We start from the raw sequence: 22,225 nt of genomic DNA, 5'->3' as shown, positions 1-22,225 counted from the left end.
ATTTAGTTGAATATCCCTTTAAGTAACTTTATACATTGTCTTTGCAGTATAAATGTATAAATTTATCTTCCCAAAAGAAATATTGGGTATGAGTGTACGACAGACGTAACACAAATTACTCAATAAATGCAAATCTTTTCCATTAACAATAAACACCAACTTCACACAGTTGTAAAGCGTCGGAGCCTGGCTTATTTATCCGTACAAATTGTCCTAACAACGATGTTTGACACGTGATGTTCACAATTTCTCCGGCACCTCCGGGACCCTCATATGTTGCACACAGTTGCATGTTACTTTCCGTTTCTCCAACAGTGATGGTAAGGTTCCTTAAACGTTCCGCTGCAATTAAACATAACAGATATTTGTATCATTAATGAATTATGTGTGCATGCTTTCAACAGTTTCGCGAAACAAGCCTAATAACCACAAGGTATGAAAATCCAAAGCCTGTTGAAGACCCTAATATACAAAAATGTATGTCTATATTGACTTGAAAGTTATTGCAAGTTGTATGACGCAACTCGGACAGGTTAGAACATATATGGACATTCTACTTTCGATTGGTTATGAAGTTTTAGGCATTTTGACGGTCGCTCTGTATTGTCCAAACGCTTTGACAAATGGCTATGTAGTTCATTAAGTTTACATTTTACATATTTTCAAGAGGTATTTTTTCTAAACATGCGATGCCTTATGATACCATTTTAGGTCAATGATTCACCCAGCGAATATTTATGTTAATAGATAAGAATATTTATCTTTTTGACATGCCGAAAAAGTCATATTATGAAATTCTTCTGTACAACAACGGATTGGATCATGTTCTCCATAGAGATATGTCTCATTATACTGCCATTATACAAAGTGCAAATGCTTCGATAACATTTTGTGATGGTTAAAAAGTAGCACTATGCACGTCTTACTGCACAAAATTATTGTGTTTTTGGTGGATGTTTTATAAAAGCAATTTTCAGTTGCTGTGCATTTAAATATGTACAATAATGCGGCATAAGTATTTGAAGTTGATGCTTTAGAAATAAAGAATTCGGACTAATAAAGTAATAGTTCTTTTCTTCAATATTCTACGCAGTGATTTCCCTTATCTATAGGTGGAGATTTCTGAAGTTGAAGGGAAGCAACTCCTGCGTATAGTTTGACTTTTCTTAAAAAGACTGCCCCAGTCAAAATAAGAAAAGTCATATTTGGAAACTTATTATTTCGTACTTGTAACAGGAAGAGTTTCGTATATTGGGTTAAAAGCTATAATTTTCTCCAACTTTTTACACTCTGTTTCAGATGGATTTTTACTTAAAAACAATGCGCATAATTTCACTTTAAAATGGATAAAAAAATTAGTGACCTGTTTGAGATAATGTTATAAAAATCAGTTTACTATTCAGTATATGTATAATATTCCCTTATGGCAATGAAAAGTCGTCCGGTTATCAGAATTAGAGTTACCTATATTCAGAATGTTTTTAATTAAATGTATAAGAGAAATATTGGGACCTTGAAAATCATCAAATTTTCACTTGATTGGTCTGACTTTTTACAGTACTTGTATTTAGACAAATGGAAGATTTATTTACATAAGATGCTTACAGCAACAGTCACTCCGATTCAAGATGGCAACTTTTGACACAGTGTATATATGTTCCAAGTTTACCATCCACCATGATATTTCTTTATCACGTTTAGTATGTGCGCACATGTATGGACCATCATCATCAGGCCACATGTTTGATACCCACATTCCATCTACAGCAAGACTTGATGTCCCATAGCCTGCCACTTTCCCGAACAAAGTAGAGCTCTGATTAGTAGGTTTTCCTCGTGCTAAATTTACTTTGGGATTGTCTAAAATGTAAAAATAAACAAAACTCTTTTTATGTATCATTATTTCTTAGGAAATGTTGATATTTCATACGGAACGAACTAGACCTGTAAGTCTTTAAAGTTTTCTGAGGTTTGGAGATGAATGACAGACTTTCGGTTTCCACAAGTGATGTGTACAACAAATGTAAAGTAACAGTACTTAAGTAGAAATTATGTAAAACATACAGTTAAAAGGTTGATATGAGCTGCGCCATGAGAAAACCAACATAATGCATTTGCGACCGGCATGGACCAAGACCAGCCTGCGCATCCGCGCAGTCTGGTTAGGATCCATGTTGTTCACTTTTAAAGCCTATTCCAGTTAGAGGTATTTATCAATTTATATTCTATTTTGTTTTGCAAAACAGGTCTTAACTGTAAGGCAATAAAAACACCATTATGCAACTTGTTTGAGACTTCAGTGTCAAGTAGGTAAGAGGAAATATATTTTCTTAAAAAAAGTTTACAAAAAACCTGTTTAGCAAACGTAACTTTATATACAATATTGATTGATAGATCTGACACACCGGATTTTGGTGCTTGGTGTATGTTTTGCTTTTCAAATCAAAACCTTTGCAATAAATTAGTGACTGACTTCAGTAAAGATAGAGATACAGCATGAATAAGATCAGAAGTCTATACAAACCAATGGATAGGGAATCCATATATGTATGCTTTATACCTGGCATACAGGGTGAGTTTGAACAAAGAAATGCCGTCTGTATCTTGCTCTATATCATAACTAAAATTTAATTTAACAACTTCTTAGTAAAGCTGACCATATGGGTAATTGGTGACATAAATAAGCTAAGAATCACACAACACACAAAACAGATAAGATCGTAAACAAAGCATCGCATAGAAAGTTAGTAAGAAAACAGGTGAGAAGTCTATCATTATCAAATTTAGTATTATTAATGGAATGTTAATATAGAAACTGTGAGAAATGTCTGTAACTGTGAACATGACAAAATAATACAGCAAAGTTCAGGTCTTGCCCATGGGCCGACTTTCTTCGAAAGATAATAGGTAAGGGTAGATTTCTCGGAAGCACAGAGCACCAAAAGCACAGCCCCAGAGCCACGCATTTATATAGTAGGCCCAAAACAAAAAGAAGCTGTAATGGAAAAATATTTCAGACGGGTTGCTTTAAACATCCAACAAGTACATATTAATTTAAGCTAAATATTGATAAAGAGGAAGGAAATGGTAAGGGGCGAAATGGGGTCGGGGGTGGGGAGAGGAACCCGAAGGGGAAAGTTAACAAGGACGAATATACAAGGGAATGCCATGCTCTTTAAAAACAGTCGCACTACTAAACCTTGTATACTGACTGCAAATGAAGTCTGAAACAGAAATATGAATGAATTAAAATGCACAGTTTCCTTGCCTTGATCTTGAATTATCTGCCCTTGAAAATTAGATTTTTCTAGTATTTTCTGATTTTCAAGGGCAGATAATTTAAGATCAAGCCTGGGTGCCTATGATTTTAAATACATATTTCCGTTTTAAACATGACTCTTATTCAGTACACAAAGTTGTAAAAAAATCTGTCCGCAGGAAAATACAGTGGAACTTCCGAAAACCGGACCTTCTGAAAACCGGAAACCTTTGAAAACCGCACAAAACTTAAAGTCCCGTTTTTTCTTGTTCTTGTTTCTATATATTTTTAACTTCTGAAAACCGGAACTTCCGAATTCTGAAAACCGGACGATTTTTAAAGGACCGTTTATATTTTAACACTTCAATTGACTTCTGAAAACCGAACAGAAAAATGTTTGCCTGATTAAAAGTGTCACCTGTAAATCCAAAAACATCCATGGCAAGTTGTCAACATGTTCTTTTGTGTATCTATTAGCAGCACGCATTTATTTTGACAGGCATTATAATAACAATGATCATTTGATGCAAAAGTAAGGAAGTAATCGGCGATTACTTTCATTTGTTTTCAATTTATGTAAACGTGACTTAAATATCTTACATGTGAAAAACGTTCTTAATGTTCGAATGAAGGAAAGATCCATGTTTACATTGATTATGTTACATCAAGTAAACTATGCATTATCAACATCAATTAAATATTGACGAACTCGGGACTTCAATGATGGTAAAATGCATGTGGAAAATATTTGAATAAATGTTATTATTAAAGATATGTTTTTATATTTCTAATGTATGTATTTTTTATACATACTTGATTATCCTTTATGTTTGTAACTAATTGATTAATGTATTAATTAATTACTTTATACAAACTTGTACAATTATAATTTAGGATAATATTTTCTTTCATCCTATGTGTAAGAAAAGATAACTGTAGTGCAACACGTCCACTTTGCCTGCAAATTTCCAAACTTCTGAATTCCGGAAACTTCCAAATACCGAACTTTTAGGGTGGTCCGGAGGTCGTTCGGTATTCGGAAGTTACACTGTATAAGATATTGTGGCATTTACCCTCTGATATACAAAAGTAAAATTTAGGAAAATATTTTTTCCCGAAGGAATTAATTGGTAACGTTTGGTTGCAATGTGCATCTACACGCTTTATTATTATAATCTATTTTACTGAGAAATGTATATCTAACAAAATGCTTCACGGGGTTCATGTCTTTTTAAATCATGGCAAATTACAATATACATTATCAAAAGCATCTTTCTTATCAAACATTTTTGTACTTGAAATGTTATTAGTTAGAGAGAAATATAAATACATGTACAGAATTTATTATTGTATCTCACTGGAGCTCCCTGACATGAATGGATTCAGACAGTAGAAGAATTGATGGATTAACTATATTAGGCATCTCATTCAGATAGACTGAAGTATATTCAAGTGTAAGTATCAGCCCTTGAGTGGACGTTATGTAAGTAACAGTTCTTGAGTGGACGTTATGTAAGCAACGGGCCCCGCTTTCACTAACGTTCTCAAGTCAAAATCTCAGCTCAAGTCTGAGAAAAATCTCAACTTTGATTCTCAGCTTGAGATTTTTCTCAGATTGGCTTTCACTAAAAATCTCTCAGTAAAATCTCAACTTTCGCGCTGAGATTTTTCTCAGATTTCTTGAGTCAAGGGTTGGGCTGTCTCAGTGCTTTTCTCAAAGAAACAAAATGGCGACTTTCCGACGATACAATATACGCCGCTGCCGTAGTCGGTGCCAGTTTCACGCTGAGTTCACCAGCATGACATGGATGACAACAAACTTCGTCAGAGACGGTAATTTCTGGGAAACCCTTGATTCAAACTTCAAAGGATTCAAACTACAACCTTGCGTACGATACTCTGACTAGAGGTTAGGGTTAGGTTAAACATAGGTATATATCGCTTGTGGTTTGAAATAAGGGCCGCTTGTGGTTTGAAATAAGGGCTATCCTTAATTTCTTAATTTCAAGGGAAGTAATCCAAGTAAAACTAAAATGGCCGATTGTTGCTAGGGACACTGTTTACGCTTTTAAAACACATGCAGCAATTAATTTACCACAAGAACAACCTTTTTACTGTTTCTAAAATGTTTCTGTCTCGTCTTGAATGCTACACAACTTTGAAGACTATATTTATTAAGTACGGTAGACGTTTTACTGTGCCTGTGTTTCGTACCAAAAACGCTCGTACCGAGATGTATATTGACTTGTACAGTAACGTCCCTAGTCCTTATTCTTAGCGTACAACAAAATTGTGAAAATTCGTTTCACAACTTGGGGGTTATTATCAAGGGGTGATAAAAATGAGCAGTTAGTGGTTGGCTCAAAGCCGGGACCCCTTGTTTACAGGGTGTGTGGACTATCAACTGAACTAACCATCTGCTGAAACAATTTCCCCTTTGTGGTAATCAAGTCCTATACCATAATAAACTCCCCTGCTATATAAAAATCGTCCTCTAGTTTATAAAACAGTCGCAGTCCAATGTTGTGCACCTAGTTAATTGAACAGATTGAGTAAAATGTGCAGTCAGTCTACTGTAGGGCTCAATCTTGGGGACCCTCTCATACAGGACTAGTACTCTACCAACTAAGCTAACCTACTGCTTATACAAAATCTCCACTTTGTAGTAATCAAGTCCTGTTGCCTCATAGGCCTCAGTAGCCAAGTGGTAGATGGCCCACCACTTCAGTGGGATATTGTAGGTTCAGTCTCTAGCCATGTCAAGTGATAAAAGTTATTACATAATGGCATGATGTTACATACCGCTCTATACATCAGCTTGCTTATAAGTAATCACTCATTAATAAGCATTTGGAAATATTTTGTTCTGCATTTTGCAGTGCTGTTACTATTAACATCTATACTTTAGATATTTCACATATAGCAAGTGGCAAATAGCATGATGTAATTGAATAAGCAGAAAAACTGATGGACACAAAGACAATGAAAAATATTTAAGTTCTAATAATTTATTAAAGTTAACAGAAATTTTTATAAGTTGACAACAGTTTTATTCATTTATAAATAAATATGGCATTTCATAATTTGATCTAAAATATTGGTTGAACATTTAAAGTACAATGTTTTTCAAATCTTTCCAAAAATATCAGAAAATCTTAACTCTATGCTATTGATAAAATTTATATTACTAGTAAGTTGTTAGATTTCAGTCTGATTTACAACAATAATTTTAAGTAAAATTTTATATTTCACTGTCACTGTCTTCTCAGATAAATTTGATTTAAAAAAAAAAATATGAAATGCCAAAGTGTACAGGTTTTCATTTCTTTTAAATTTTCATTTACTGTTCCAGTTCACTATTCTTCCTATGAAAATGTTTATAATTAACTTCTGTTCACATGTTAAATGTTATGTTGTTGACTCAAGTTGATGGTGTTTCTCTTACTGATGAGTCCTGGAAACACTGTATGGGTCACAAAATTAAATTGGGACGAAACACACCTGACAACAGATGTTGATAAAAACAATCAGTTGCATTTATAACCAACAGAAGATAAAAATAAGAAAATGTTAAAACTTAAATCTAAAAACATTTTTAAAACTTTGCATGTATTTTCAAATTTATCTGATTTTCAGGTGTGTCTAAGGCTGTTTTCATTCAAATGACAGTTTAATAGTTAAATGTGCTATTGCCTCCCTATTCCCATAAAGGAGTGCATTGTGATGAAACAATGTTAAAATGCTCACTATTCCAATAATTAGTTAACCAATAATAAAAGATGGTTTTGTAGATAACAGGAACTGCCACTCAGGGTCAGTTAAAAGAGAACACATTAGAAATGACTTAATTACATAAGAAATTATCAAAAATACAAAGTGGTGTTTAAAGTGGCATTATGCGCATCTTACTGCACATACTGTGTTTTTGGAGAATGTTTTATAAAAGCTATTTTCGGTTACTGTATATTTAAATGTGTTAAATTAACGATAATGCTGCATAAGTAATTGAAGTTGATGCTTTAGAAATAAGGTTATCGGACAAATGAAATTATAGTTCTTTTCTTCAATCTTCTACGCAGTGATTTCCCTTACCTAAAGGTAGAGATTTCTGTAGTTGAAGGGAAGCAACTCCTGCGTGCAGTTTGACTTTTCAAAAAAAGACTGCCCCAGTCAAAATAAGAAAAGTCATATTTGGAAAGTTATTATTTCGTACTGGTAACAGGACGAGTTTGGTTTATTGGGTTAAAAGCTATAATTTCTTCCACCCTTTTTACACACACATCTATTTCAGCTGATATTTTACTTGAAAAATGCTCATATTTCCACTTTAAAGTAAACAGCTTAAAGGCCTACACCATGTATATATGCATATACTTTCAATGATGCACATGACTTTATACTACACAAGCCAAAAAGGGAGTTAATCAATAAAAACTGATTTAATATTTTCAATAACATTTTCACCCATGCCAATCTTTGACACATAAATGCGATATTTAAAATTCGAAAACAAGAAATTAATGTGTGTTACGTTCCTAACAAACAACGTGGCAGCCACATTTAAATTTAATGTAAACAAAGATAATCCCTTCAACAATGTATATCTATCGGCTATATATTTTTTTTTTAAATAATTAAGCTTTTTCTTCTCTCTCACCTTATTTTAATTCAGTTCAGTTTTATAAAGTGTTTTAGGGCAAATTACATATATCCAATCAATGTAGTCAACAAATGTTTGCAATTTCGGCTGAATGGCTCATGACAAGCAGTTTTAACCCTTATTATGCTGTACATGGTTGATCCTACCTTTGCGACAAGTGTAGATCATGATCAACCTGCACATCTGTGCAGTCTGATCTTGAACTGCACTGTTGGCCATTCAGTCAGTATCTTTTTGGTTAGCACCCCTTTCAACACTTAATAATACTGTCCAAATTGTAAAACGGACAAGTTCATTATAGAAATTTAGCAAAGGCCTAAGGGTTAAAGTTATATTAAATTATATAGCTAATTGTGTCCCCTGTGCACCCAAAAAAGTGTGACATTTACATGTTTTTTTTAATCAAGCTTTATTGTTACAGCTTTGATTTTTTATGTAACTTAATATCTGCACATTTAAAGCAAAATACTTTTTTTTCATAAACTACATCTCATTCTTACCAATATGTCACATCTTGTGATGGAACCCTCTTCACAAAATGTAGTGAAAAAAACAAAAACAATTTAAATGTTGAACACTACAGTTTCGTAACCCCATTACTTTTTTGAGTCCTAATGTTTTCCTAAGATCTTAATCTTTTCAGCTTTGAAGACACAATATGACTATTTTTGTTTAATAAATCAACTTTCTCAGAATCTTGATGAAAGTCTATACACACAAAAATATCCCCTGTGCACCTTTTCAGTAGTTTAGTTTCAGATTCCTTATATTCTTTAAATAAAATGTTTTTTTACATAGGCCCCCACTTCCACAGTATATCTTGCAGCTTGTTCCTTTCACATGGCAGATATATTGTATTCAAGGAGGTACATCAATCTGAAAAGGAATTGTTTTTTCTATGTTATATACAGTACACTATCACAAATTTTATTTTTGTTATGCATTTATGGAGCGAAATTTCCTTTTTTGTTTTTTGTTTCAATATGATTCAATTTTGCCATAGTATTTCAGTCATGTAATGGTGTTCAGTTAAACTATCAAGTGTTCCTGCATTCTTTACTAGAAATGACTTGTGCTCACAGACAACTTCCCATTGTAAATGAGTAAGAAATGTTGGACAAATGACTGCAGACATGTTCTTCTCTCAAACTGTTAAAGATATTGCATGCATAGCATGCATAGCCAAAGGATCAAACTTACAACTTTTCTTGATTCATAGTCTAGTGCTTTATATTATGAGCTAGGCATGCAAATTATCATAAGTGAAAATTTCAAACCAAAACCAATACTTGGTCAAAATCAGACTGATCCATTTCAAATGTTTGTAAATGAAGTGCCTCAGACAATTCTGAGAACATCTTGAGCTGAGAATTTTCTCACTTTGAGAACGTTAGTGAAAGCGGGGCCTGGTCTTGGGTGGAAGTTATGTAAGTAACAGTTCTTGAGTGAACGTTATGTAAGCGTTATGCAAGTAACAGCTCTTGATTGGATGTTATGTAAATAACAGTTCTTGAGTTAACGTTATGTAAGTAACAGTTCTTAAGTTGACGTTATGTAAGTAACAGTTCCTGAGTGAACGTTATGTAAGTATTAGCTCTTGAGTGGACATCATGTAAGTAACCGCTCTTGAGTGAACGTTATGTAAGTATCAGCTCTTGAGTGGACGTTATATAAGTAACAGTTCTTGAGTGGACGTTATGTAAGTATCAGTTCTTGAGTGAACGTTATGTAGCTCTTGAGTTGACGTTATGTAAGTATCAGGTCTTGAGTGGACGTTATGTAAGTAACAGTTCTTGAGTGAACGTTATGTAAGTAAGTGAACGTTATGTAAGTAACAGTTCTTGAGTGAACGTTATGTAAGTTACAGTTCTTGAGTGGACGTTATGTAAGTAACGGTTCTTGAGTGAACGTTATGTAAGTAAGTGAACGTTATGTAAGTAACAATTCTTGAGTGAACGTTATGTAAATAACTGTTCTTGAGTGAACGTTATGTAAGTAAGTGGACGTTATGTAAGTAACAGTTCTTGAGTGAACGTTATGTAAGTAAGTGAACGTTATGTAATTAACAGTTCTTGAGTGAACGTTATGTAAATAACTGTTCTTGAGTGAACGTTATGTAAGTAAGTGGACGTTATGTAAGTAACAGTTCTTGAGTGAACGTTATGTAAGTAAGTGAACGTTATGTAATTAACAGTTCTTGAGTGAACGTTATGTAAGTAAGTGAACGTTATGTAAGTAACAGTTCTTGAGTGAACGTTATAAAAGTAAGTGAATGTTATGTAATTAACAGTTCTTGAGTGAACGTTATGTAAGTAAGTGAACGTTATGTAAGTAACAGTTCTTGAGTGAACGTTATGTAAATAAAACGTTCGCGATTGGATAGATAAAATAGGTATAGAATAAAAATGTGTATTGGCAACATTTTGACTCTGGAATTGTGATTCAGTCTTTTTTTTCAATTGTTTTGATATCTCTGCGCATGCGTACCGAATCACTACAGAAAGATTCTTTGTTAATTGTCGTCTGGTCGTTGTGGTGGCAAAACACAATAATACATCACAAAATATCCTTGCAATTGGGAAAACAAGAGTATATTGTGCTCTCTTTACGTAGTGTGTCGTTCCACCACAACGAAGCAGTTTTAGGGGCCTGGGGACCTTCGCCGCATGTGTACAAATATTGCTGTTTCGTTCTGTAACGCTGAATTGTTCGTTATGTCGTTTTTCTTTTTTATAACTACTTACTAGCCATTAATCAAGCTATTTTTTTTCTGACAGGAAACTAATTATGAAGTACAATTGTACATGATAAAAAAAAGACACAGGAATTTTAAGATACAAACCGTTTGGAAATCAAAAATTCGATACCCCACAAATTAAAGTTTAATTTATTCCGGATATTATGAATATTTTTTTAAAAAAATATTTTAATATTTGGTTGGTCCTTTTTGACTTTAAATAGACCCACCTCAGTTCATATAGACTCTGTAGGAAACGGGACAAAAAAAAACTGACTTTTTCAAATATAACAGATAAAATTAGATATTTTCGGCAAATAATAAAAAAATCGATACCCCTAAAAATGTAGAAAAAAATATTCAATTTTTGTTATGTGTAATTTGTTATAAATTTAATAATGGTTTGTTTGGTCCTTTTTGCATTTTAGTGTGTACAGTGAACATTTCTTCAAAAGTTCCGGCTATTTCCGCCGTTATCCGTAAGTACTCGGAAACTGTTACGGAAAATATTGTCGTCTGCTAGCCTCCGGTTTGCAGGGGCTTTGTCGATACAAATTGCTTATTGATTGTAGTGCAAAAAAAAATGAGATTGTAATTAGACCAATTATATTAATGAATTAATTGTTGATTTCAGAAACAAATAAATACACAGGATATACTTATATCTTTACGATAAAAATCGACAAATGGCTGCTTTAATTTAAAAATACAGAATAAAATATTAAAGGAGGTTAAAGAAACAACACCAACAGAATTATCAGTTCATCAAGGCTATCTTTCAAATTGAAGTTTGGTCATATTATCAACATTAGAATATGAAGTCTTGTTTCTAAACTATTTAAAAATGCCAGATCAAGAAATAAGATGACCGCGCTGGGAATCGAACCCGGACAGCCGCGGCAAAAATAAAGTTTTCCGCTGTCGTTACCAATAACGCTATGGTAGGTTTAGTCGGTTCAATGAACTTGAATATACAAAACGCCTTTTAATTCTAATCGTAAAAAGTAGTTAAAACAACTAATTCTCGTCTGTTTCCGTAACGTTTTGTTTCTCAGTAATTAAGTTTCAAAGCATTCTTAAGAAATATAGCATTGATTTCCAGAAGTCTAAAAAAAATTTTAAAAAATTGTTGTCGAACCATCTGGAGGCCGGTGCCTTTAATGCCTGTTTTTGGTACATTTTTAATTATTCGTTTGAAAATTAACTTAATTTAGTCCAAAGATTGCACACAATTACATTAAACATAAAATGATTTTATTGTGTCAAATGTTTAATAACCCTTTAAATTTCATTGTGTATTACAATATTGCCTAGTGGTGAGCAATATCCGGTCAGTGTTGTTTCAAGCTAGTCATAAAAATATGTTACCCAACAGGTATTTTAATGGTTTTATGGTTTTAGTGTGCTGTAATATATATCACTTTCTTCTGTCTATATATCTTCTTTTTTCTTTCTTTTCTTTTCTTTCGGGGATCAGGAAGGTCTAATACGTATCAGTTGTTCCAGCGGGGATTGAGTTTTTATGATTTTATTAACTTATTTCATTAATCTTAAGACAACAGAAAGGATCAGTACAAACTATTACCCACCTTTAGAATTAACAGTAATAAATTATCGTTATTGACTTGTCAGTCTACGAATTTAGATCATACCATTAAATGTCTACAGAGTTTTTCCGTAAATATGTACTGAGTGAAGATCCTTGCCCAAATTTCACGAAAAAACAAACTTAAGTAATTACTTAGTTAAGTCTTTTATCTTAAAACTGTAAAAAGTAAGAAAGAGAAACTTAAGACCTAGATAAATGTCATCGTTCGGATGTAGATCTCGAAGTAGTGCTATATAAAAGACCGTGATTTAGTTTAATACAATGTATATGTAATTCCTGTGATTAATGATTATAAATTTACAAACAGTTAATTGTTGTGTGTACATAGATACATGTTTAACATTATGTTTCATGTATTAACAAGAAAGTATTTTTTTTTGTGTTTGAACAAAGAACTATAAAATATATTTATTTTTATGGCTCTTTGGTATGATGTATATATGTAACGTATATAGATAACGTATTCATATTCTTAGATATTACTTTTATTTGACAATTGATAAGTATTATATACATTTTCGACTAATTAATGTTCCGCTTTTCACTTTAATATCAATTAAAACTCGTTTAGTAAACTGCGCGTCTGCAAATGCATCAGCTGTTAATTATCGATTTTCCCCCGGTTATACTACAACAACAACAATTAGTACGGAAATCCACGAAAGCCGCAAGCGTCCATTTTACCAAGTTTTACCAAGTTTAGCAGTGATATCGATTATTGATTTTATTGATTTTTATGATAGGTAAAGCTGTCCTGCTTTATCGGTTTAGCGATGTTACTAAAAGTTGGTAATGATCAAATTTTTAATACAGAAAAGTAGGAGTGTAACACACCAAGATCAGTTGCTGAACAAACATTCGCACAGAGACAACATACTTACTACATGGCACGCATTCAACCTCTACCGCACTCCAGGTTCCATTTTCAAGGCACACTGATCTCAACGGAACGTTCTTGATTGGTTTGTATCCTTTCTTACATTCATATTCGATTCTACTCCCGACTGAAAACATTCCGCCAAGTACTATTGTATTCTCCTTTTGTTCAGGGGGTCCGCATCCTACAAATGTTATAATTTATATCAGTTAGAGCCTAAATGACCCGTTATTGCTAGATATATTTCATAGTACTTCAGAATTATAGAACCTGGATAATAAACAGCCTCACAACTTATAAATTCTAACATAATCCGATTTGCCGTTTTGTTAAAAAAATAAACCGATAAACAACGGTTGGCGCGCGGCCCACTTAGACAACATTATGACGTCAAATATTACGTCAAACTGCCATAAGACGTCCGGTTCATGTACTAGAATAGATGAATCTCAGGCGTTATTTTTATGATAATATCTTAAGGTATTAGAAGTGTAATAGAGTACCTCCTTTTTGAAGAAAAATTCAATTCCTACCATAAACCTACTTTTACTGCAATTCTCAGGGGTGGGGGAGGAGGGGGGGGGGGGTGCGTACGTCCTTATTTTGTCTAGTAAGATTTTACTTCTTTCAAGACTTATTATTGATTTATTATACAAAAGTGGGAAAAATTAATTTGATAAGCGATTTCTTGCTGTTCAAAGTGAATTTACCTCTAATACAGAAGGGTGAGAGTTAGACATCTTTAAAAATATTGAGTTAAATGCGGTAAAAGTTCTCTATTTTGCCTCCAGTCTTTAGATTACATATTGTGGAAGAAATTTAGGTAGGTTTTACGTTTTCCCCAAGGTTATTTTTAATGAAGTAAGCAAAATTCAAAACAGAACCACAGGATTCGACCTTAATTTTTCAATGTTTGAGTTAGAGTTCTGTCTCATTAAATCCGTTTACTTGAGGCACCCTTGAAAAAATGATATTAGCATTTTTATTTTGTTTTATAATTGTTTTCCAATAGTTTGATGTTTTTTCTCAAATTTAATGGTATAATAAATTTCTGCAAACGTTTTGGATAGTGGCCATCACTCTGAAATCTGTCTCAACTTGAGCTTGATGAGATACCGTAAGCTATACAAAATTTATAAAAAAAACAGCACGGTAAAAGTTGTTTAAAAATTGCAAAACAGTGCGAAACACGGCCACCTTTAAGAATATACTAAGCAAATGCCATTTTGTGAACATTACTATTAGGGGTCTAATACCTTAGAAAGGTAAACTTTAGCTAGTCAGTGGCCCTTTTTTGTGTTTCTGTTCAACATAACTGATTCAACATAACTGAGACTGAAAGATCTTATGAAGTGCATACACTGGTATACCATCGAACAGTTATGCAAAAATTGAAACAACTTTCATTTAGAAAGAGTCTCTTTGGGTTTATATATTGAATAGCTGGTTCTCAGCTTGTTAATGCATTCGTGATTGCTCGCCCAGACAGCAAAGTAAAAATCGCCTCTATGTGATTTGAAACCCTCTGTCTTTTTCGTTGATTTAAACAAAAATTCTATCGTAATACCGACCCGTGGAGACGTGCTGGAATACGCATGTAAGAATGAAAATATACATGACCTCCTGTAGTCGTTTATTGTCTGATTTACCGCTGTTCATCGCTCAGATGCTTAGATATTAAAGCTCTCGTGGTTAAATTCCTGCGCATCTGAACTCTTAACCGTAGCAAATCAGACGATAAACCAGGCGGAGACCCGGAGTATTGGATTCAATAACTTACCTGAATTGAGACACTTAGAATGATCACGTCCATCATCGATTTCGCAGACTCCATTTTCACTGCATTGTTCACATACTTCATGTTCCTCCTTAAAGTGGAAATATGAGCATTTTTCAAGTAAAAAATGTGCTGAAATAGATGTGTGTGTAAAAAGGGTGGAGACAATTATAGCTTTTAACCCAATAAACCAAACTCGTCCTGTTACCAGTACGAAATAATAACTTTCCAAATATGACTTTTCTTATTTTGACTGGGGCAGTCTTTTTTTGAAAAGTCAAACTGCACGCAGTAGTTGTTTCCCTTCAACTATAGAAATCTCTACCTTTAGGTAAGGGAAATCACTGGGTAGAAGATTGCAGAAAAGAACTATAATTTCATTTGTCCGATAACCTTATTTCTAAAGCATCAACTTCAATTACTTATGCGGCATTATCGTTAATTTAACAAATTTAAATGTACAGCAACCGAAAATTGCTTTTATAAAACATTCTCCAAAAACACAGTATGTGCAGTAAGATGCGCATAATGCCACTTTAAAAGGAACAAAATATTTATCAACATATTGCAGAAAATGAAATTTTTATCTTATCAGAATTTTCTGTATAGGTATCGGTATTTATCTGTATCGTATCGGTATTGGTATGTATCTGTATTGTAAGGGTATAGGTATTTATTTGTTTTGTATCAGTATCGGTATTTTATCTGTATTTTATCGGTACCGGTATTTAGCTGTATTGTACTGATATTAATCTGCATCGTATCGGTATCGTTATGTCCTTGTGTCGTAAGGGTATCGGTATATATTTGTATCAGTATCGATACGTATTTGTATTGTATCGGTACCAGTATTAAGCTGTATTGTATTGTTATTAATCTGTATCGTATCTGTAACGATATGTTTATGTATCGTAAGAGTATCGGTATTTATATGTATTGTATCGGTACCGGTATTTAACTGTATTGTATTGGTGTTAATCTGTATCATATCGATATCGGTATGTATCTGTATAGTAAGAGTTTCGGTATCTATTTGTGTTGTATCAGTACTGATACTTATTTGTGTTGTATCTATACCAGTATTAAGCTGTATTGTATTGGTAATAATCTGTATCGTACTGGTATCGGTATATCTCTGTATCGTAAGGGTATCGGTATCTATTTGTATTGTATCAGTACCGGTATCTATCTGCATCGTATTGGGATTCACCGCAAACGATGCTCTCCAGCTGACACTATCTACCGTTCAAGAAGATCGAATCCAAAGTTGGATATATTTCCCTGATTAAACGGCGGAAATGTTTTTATTTTTCTTCGATTTAATGGTTTTTTGACTGTGAACGACTTAACCGTTAGCCTGCTAAATATCTAAAATGAACTTGTCCATCTATCAGTTCAGGAAATACCATTTATTATTCGAAGAGATGTTCACTGAAATTTTACAGACTGAATAGCGAACAGTGCAGACCATGATCAGCCTGGTCTGCACTGGTCGCAAAGACAAAATCACTTGCCACCAGCAGGCTAAAGGTTAATAACTCACTGTGCTCTTTATCAACTACTGGTACTATTAATTTATTTTTTAGAAAAACTTGGAAATGTGAAATTTATTTTCAACCTTAGATCAAAAACGAAATGAATAGTTTTGTAATGGAGACTTTTAGCATATACAATGAATTAAGTTCGCTTTTTTAACTATCTAGCATACATAAAAATGCATATCTTGTTACACTATATAAAACATTTTTATACAGTAATATTCCTCATGGTGAGGGCATAGATGCTTGCAAACACTTTATGGAAAATGGTAGTAGATCACAGGATTCTATTAACTCCATTTCCAAACTCATGAAATTAGTACTTACAAAATACCACTTTCAGGTCAGTAAAACTGATTATATTCAAACATTAGGAACTGCTATAGAAACAAAAATGGCTTCTTGTTTTGCCTCTCTAAACTTGAAAAAGAATTTATAGACTCCTATGATATAAAAAAAAACACTTATGTGACTACGTTTTTAGATGATATTTTTTCATCTGGAATCATTCAGAGGAGGAATTATTAGACGTTTTTGACAGATTGAAAAGTTTTCGTGATACTATAAAATTTGAATAGTGTTGCTCTAAAGATACTGCTACTTTTTTAGATGTTAATATGAGCCGCGCTGTCAGTACATTAATGACGAAATGTTAATACATTTGCGCAGTATACGCATTTACGTATTAACACGCAGTAGAGAGTACGGGGGCAAATAAATTTATTTATTTGGCATACGAAATTTGTTACTGGTGGAACAACCGATCATTTTGTTGACAAATTGACTAATGTTTCCATTATCTGACGCTACAGCCATGATTTTTTTTTCTTTTCAATAATGGAAAGTAAAACAATGACATGATAAATTTCAATACATTTGTATTACTTTTTGATTTTTCATGTGTCTGTCTTTAAATTTAATGCAACAAAAAAATAAAAAACCCAGCAATATTTTCCACAATTTGTTTAGGGTGTATTTTTTTTTATTTTCGGTCCAAATGACAAAATGTACAAGCCGTGCATTATTTACAAATTTGCATATATGATTTGAACCATGTCTTGCCGCGATAAATACAATATTCGCGATATTTTAGATTCAAATTGTAAATTAATGAGACTATTGATACTGTAGATATGGTTTTTTACACTCGGATACAAATCAAATCTTGCGCTTGTAAACAGCGTTTATTCGCTCATTATCTAACAGTTAATTACTACTGGTGAATGTCTTACCATATTCCATTCATTCTTATCTCCAAAATAGTAACCTGGTTTCACCTCCAAGTAATCTCCGATCTGAAAATTAGCTTCGTTTTTAATCCCTATTAGAAAGCACAAATTGGGTCTACGCTCATAATTAATGAACTTGCAGCGTTTCTTCCGCTTGCATAATTCTATACAGCCATTTATACTTTGTCCTGTAAGGGTTTCGAAATTATAAACAGCCATATCATCATGAAAGTCCGTTTTCATTCGACGCGCAAAGTGAAATTCATTTCCCACTGCATGTTTTGCAAATGAAAGAAATAAAATCGCGTTAATTCTAATAATAAAAAATACCCTTTCTAAAGTAAACATTTTTAAAATTTGTGTAACTACGATTGTACAGTTTTCTAGTTTCAGCAGATGCCATATGAATGCGCACTTAAGTCGAAAGTTCTCTTCCAATTATACATAAAGATGTTAATTTATGTGTAAATGAAAGAACAGGAAATTTGTAATACTTCACAATACCATCTGCCATTGTGTCAGAAATTTAACGCCCAGCTAGAAGACTATATTTAGGCATATTTTATATTTAACCCATTCGTTCCTTTCCTGTAATCACATTACATAATGAAAAATATTTAATAATTTATAGTGTTTCAGAGTGAACTATTTCTGTACGTTTCTATTTCATTAGTCCATGCATTATTTATATATATATTTTATTCCCAGCCTCAGGCTCTAAAAAAACAAAAACAAAAAAAAACACACACACACAAAAACTCAAGTCTGTCGGTGTCAGTTTCCTGTTCTTTTTTATGAAAGGATTGATTTTTATGTATGTATAACATTTACGACTCAACTCAACTGAACTCATATTTTATTAAAGTCTCATCTTTGTGTACAATACAATATACAATAAAACCATTTACATACCACAAAGCCACACCTTCAAAGGAATTATAAGAGACTATATAAATTAGTACTAAAAGTTCTATTTCAAACACATTTTTACTTTTATGCACAGGCCCCATCTAACGCATCCTTATGGTATAGCATTTATGTAGTAAGAAAAAAGAAAAGGTAGGACACTTCCGAATACCCATATTCTCTTGTTCATTAATATATGATCGATTTCAATAGAATAAAATTTAAACGTTAGTTGGAAATATTAATTTTAACAAATTTACCACAAAAAAATGTTCATATAAGTCCTATTATAGCTATAAAATCGATGTTTTACATTTTGAATCGAGTCCAACATTTGCTTTGCTCCGCTGTTTCCGGATCTACGGTGCGAATATCCTCTGCGATTTCATTGGTTAATAGGTATAGTTTGACAGATACCGGGAAAATCGATATACCTCGGCTATATACCTTCATCATCATTACTTCAATAGAACTGAATGAAAAAATAGCGACAAACAATAATAAATAAAAATGTCAATTCAGTTAGAACAACTAAGGAGCGCTGCTAAGCGTGACCACAACATTATTACATCGGGCCAAGCCGGTACAGAATATAAATTTTTCAATTTATTTTCACGAAATTTTATACCTTCGATACCGAAGGTTTATTTTTGACCACCGCAATAAGGACTACAAATTCACTCTGTTGCAAACCGGATGTATACAAGCAGGGAAGATGTAGAAATCTGAAGTTCGTGGAAAATCGCTGATTTCTTTAAAAATACTGTAGTGATAAAGGTTAAACTTATGCCGTAGGTTTATTACAATAATATCAATTAATTAAGTGTATCGTTTGAACCGTACGTTCTATATTAGCTTCAAATCAGATTTGGTGTTTCGGAAGTGTCCTACCTTTTCTTTTCTTACTATATAATGCTATACCATAAGGATACCGTTAGATGGGGCCTATGCTTTTATGTATGATAAGGTGTTAAAAATGGCGCTTAGGTATTCGAAAAGTGGATATAAAATTGTCTAAATTTTGGATTTAAATTGTGAAAATGCGAACTTTGATTAGAAATTCTTAATGCAAAATGATGTGTTTATTGGATACTATAAGCTGGATTTACTGTTATTGTAATTAGATGGCTAAACAAAAAGGGAAACGTAAAAATGATGTTCTGACGCCTCCGGACATAACTGAAAACCAAACAAAGAAAACTAAAAGCAAATCAGGTACGAACATGGCTACTAAAGGTGACAACAAACCTGACAGTAAAAGTGGAAATACCAATAATAATTGTACACAAAACTCTCAGCAGCATTGCTTCTATACAGAATGCTCCAGGCAGCAATCCGTATATGATACCACCTGTATTCCAGTACCCCCAGTATGCTCAGTTCCAACTCCGGTTCGCCGGTCCTACCAATGGGGCCTCAACTACAGGATGCCAGTTCACAAATAAGTAGTGCAGGATTTCAAACTCTGATGAGCAAGCTAGAGCAAATCGATGTTAAATTGTCGAAATTGGATAAAATAGATGGAACAGTTTCCGAACTTATTAATAAAATGCAGTTATTGGGCACTAAAGTTTCAGAAATTGAAAGCAGTCAAAATTTTATTTCTATCAAATATGATGAAATGTTGAAAGATCAAGCTGAAGATAGAAATATTGTGAAAAGTTTGCAGTCAAAAGTTGATACATTATCTAGTGAGAATGCAACCCTGCAAGCTGAGGCGGCGAGGATGAAAGAGGATATTCTTGACGGTAAATGTAGATCTATGCGAGACAATCTTGTGCTCTTTGGTTTGTCAGAGGGTCCTATGCTTGGTATACCACCACTTCCGGTTCCAGTTTCGAACCCTATAGTCCCTACCAGCGTGTCGCAAGGGAGCGGAGATCCTAGTCAGAGTACTGGTACACCAGTGAGTACTAAGCAGTCAGAGGTAGTTAATAAACAAAATGTGGCTCAAGCATCGAGTTCAGCCAATAATGCGGGTCACGTGTCATATGCGAACGTTTGTTCAAGTAACGCTGAGCCGAGTTTTTCATACGATGATTGCAAATCAAAGGTACTCTATTTCTGTGCAAATAAATTTAAGATCCCCGAACCGGAAAAATCTTTAAACATTGGCAGAGTACACAGAATGCCCAGTAAACCAGTTCCGGGCAAAACCAGACCTATTGTTGTGCAATTCATGGACACTGAATCGAAAATGCTAGTCAAAAACGCACTTAAAAGTATCAATTTGAAAGGATCAGGTTTTAACGTCGGTGACCAGTACCCCGAGGAAGTACGCCAGCGGCGCAAGGACCTTATCCCCAAAATGATCGAGGAAAGAGCTAAAGGGAAGACAGCTGTGCTCGTGAGAGATAAACTGTTCATTAATATTGTACCCTATGTCCCCCATCTTCTAGTTCGAGCCCTGAACTCATGACCACAAGCTAAGGAGGTCGGGAAAAGTATGAACTCAGTTTTTTATCTTGGAATATTGAATGTTTGAATTGCTTAGATGATGAAGATTTTTTTAACTTTATATGTGAATATGATTTTATATTTCTAAGTGAAACGTGGCAACGTAGTCAATCTACATATGATCTTTTGGGTTATAAATGTGTATCTATTCCCCGTCCTGAATCAGTTAAAAGTAGGCGTGGTCATGGGGGAGTGGCGCTGTTTATAAATGAATCGTTGTTAGACGGTGTTGACATTATGGAACAAAACAAATGTGGAAGCATTTGGATTAGATTACAGAAAGACTTTTTCGGATATGAGCAAGATATTTATATATGCTTCATTTATATCCCCCCGGCAAACTCTGTGTATTTCCAATCTCACGAAATGGGATATTTTGAACAACTGGAGTTGAATGTTAGACATTATGAAAGTCTCGGTCACTTGGCCGTCATGGGTGACCTAAACGCTCGCTGCGGGGAGAGAAATGACGTGCTCGAGACTCCGGATAATTATGAATGGTTTATCAATTGTATAGAGAATGATACATCAAGTATTAGAGATAATCTTTTATCAAAAAGGTATTCCTTTGATAAAACAGTTAACGCTTCAGGCATTAAGCTATTAGACTTGTGTTTCAGTTCTGATCTCAAAATTGTTAATAGCAGAATAGAAGGTCAGGATTTCAAAGAAGGCAATTTTACTTTTATGTCAGCTTTAGGTAATAGCTTAATTGATTATGTGCTGGCTGTTTATCAGTTACTTCCCCTAATCAGCAATTTTACTGTGCATGATATGTTTTCTTTCACATCTCATGCCCCGATACAATGTGATTTATTATGCTTTATTAATTCAAATGAAAGATTAAACGAAACAATAAATATTAAAAGGTTGCAATGGGACAATAGCCGAAATGATGATTTTAGAGAAAATGTTCAGCAGAAATTACCTGCTATTGAATCAGTCATAAATGATGTTTTACACGATAATATGAGCCTTGATTATGGCATCGACTCTGTTTCAAGTATATTGTATGAAAGTGCTAACGACTTATTTGGTGTTTCAAAGATACACAAGACTTATAAATACCGTAGAAAGTTTAGAAGTGAATGGTTTGACCATAACTGTGAAATAGCAAGAAGATGTTTTGTTCATGCAAATAGACAGTATAGCAGAGACAGATGTGGTGCAAACAGA

General features: G+C 33.6%; 1 protein-coding gene across 1 annotated transcript; it reads right to left on the bottom strand.

The window, feature by feature from the left end:
- Positions 1-142: 142 nt before the first annotated feature.
- Positions 143-18,688, bottom strand: LOC123533098 (sushi, von Willebrand factor type A, EGF and pentraxin domain-containing protein 1-like). Its single transcript, XM_053518943.1, has 5 exons — positions 17,690-18,688; positions 14,923-15,010; positions 13,147-13,326; positions 1,606-1,860; positions 143-342 (listed from the first exon to the last, which is right to left on the bottom strand). The coding sequence occupies exons 1-5, from the start codon at positions 18,032-18,034 to the stop codon at positions 143-145; spliced, it is 1,068 nt and encodes a 355-aa protein (XP_053374918.1). The 5' UTR covers positions 18,035-18,688.
- Between the last annotated feature and the right edge of the window lie 3,537 nt (positions 18,689-22,225).

Source organism: Mercenaria mercenaria, chromosome 12 (genome assembly GCF_021730395.1).
Source record: "Mercenaria mercenaria strain notata chromosome 12, MADL_Memer_1, whole genome shotgun sequence".
Lineage (NCBI taxonomy): Eukaryota > Metazoa > Mollusca > Bivalvia > Venerida > Veneridae > Mercenaria > Mercenaria mercenaria.
The sequence above is the reverse complement of the archived record's forward strand: the minus strand, read 5'-3'. Positions and strand labels throughout refer to the sequence as shown.

What these genes read in the sequence shown, in the direction of transcription:
- LOC123533098 (XM_053518943.1), bottom strand. Translation starts at nt 18,034, where the DNA reads ATGTTTACTTTAGAAAGGGTATTTTTTATTATTAGAATTAACGCGATT. An exon ending in ATAAGAATGAATGGAATATG is followed by an intron (nt 15,011 to 17,689) that starts GTAAGACATTCA and finishes TTCCACTTTAAG; the next exon opens with GAGGAACATGAAGTATGTGA. An exon ending in TTCTAAGTGTCTCAATTCAG is followed by an intron (nt 13,327 to 14,922) that starts GTAAGTTATTGA and finishes TAACATTTGTAG; the next exon opens with GATGCGGACCCCCTGAACAA.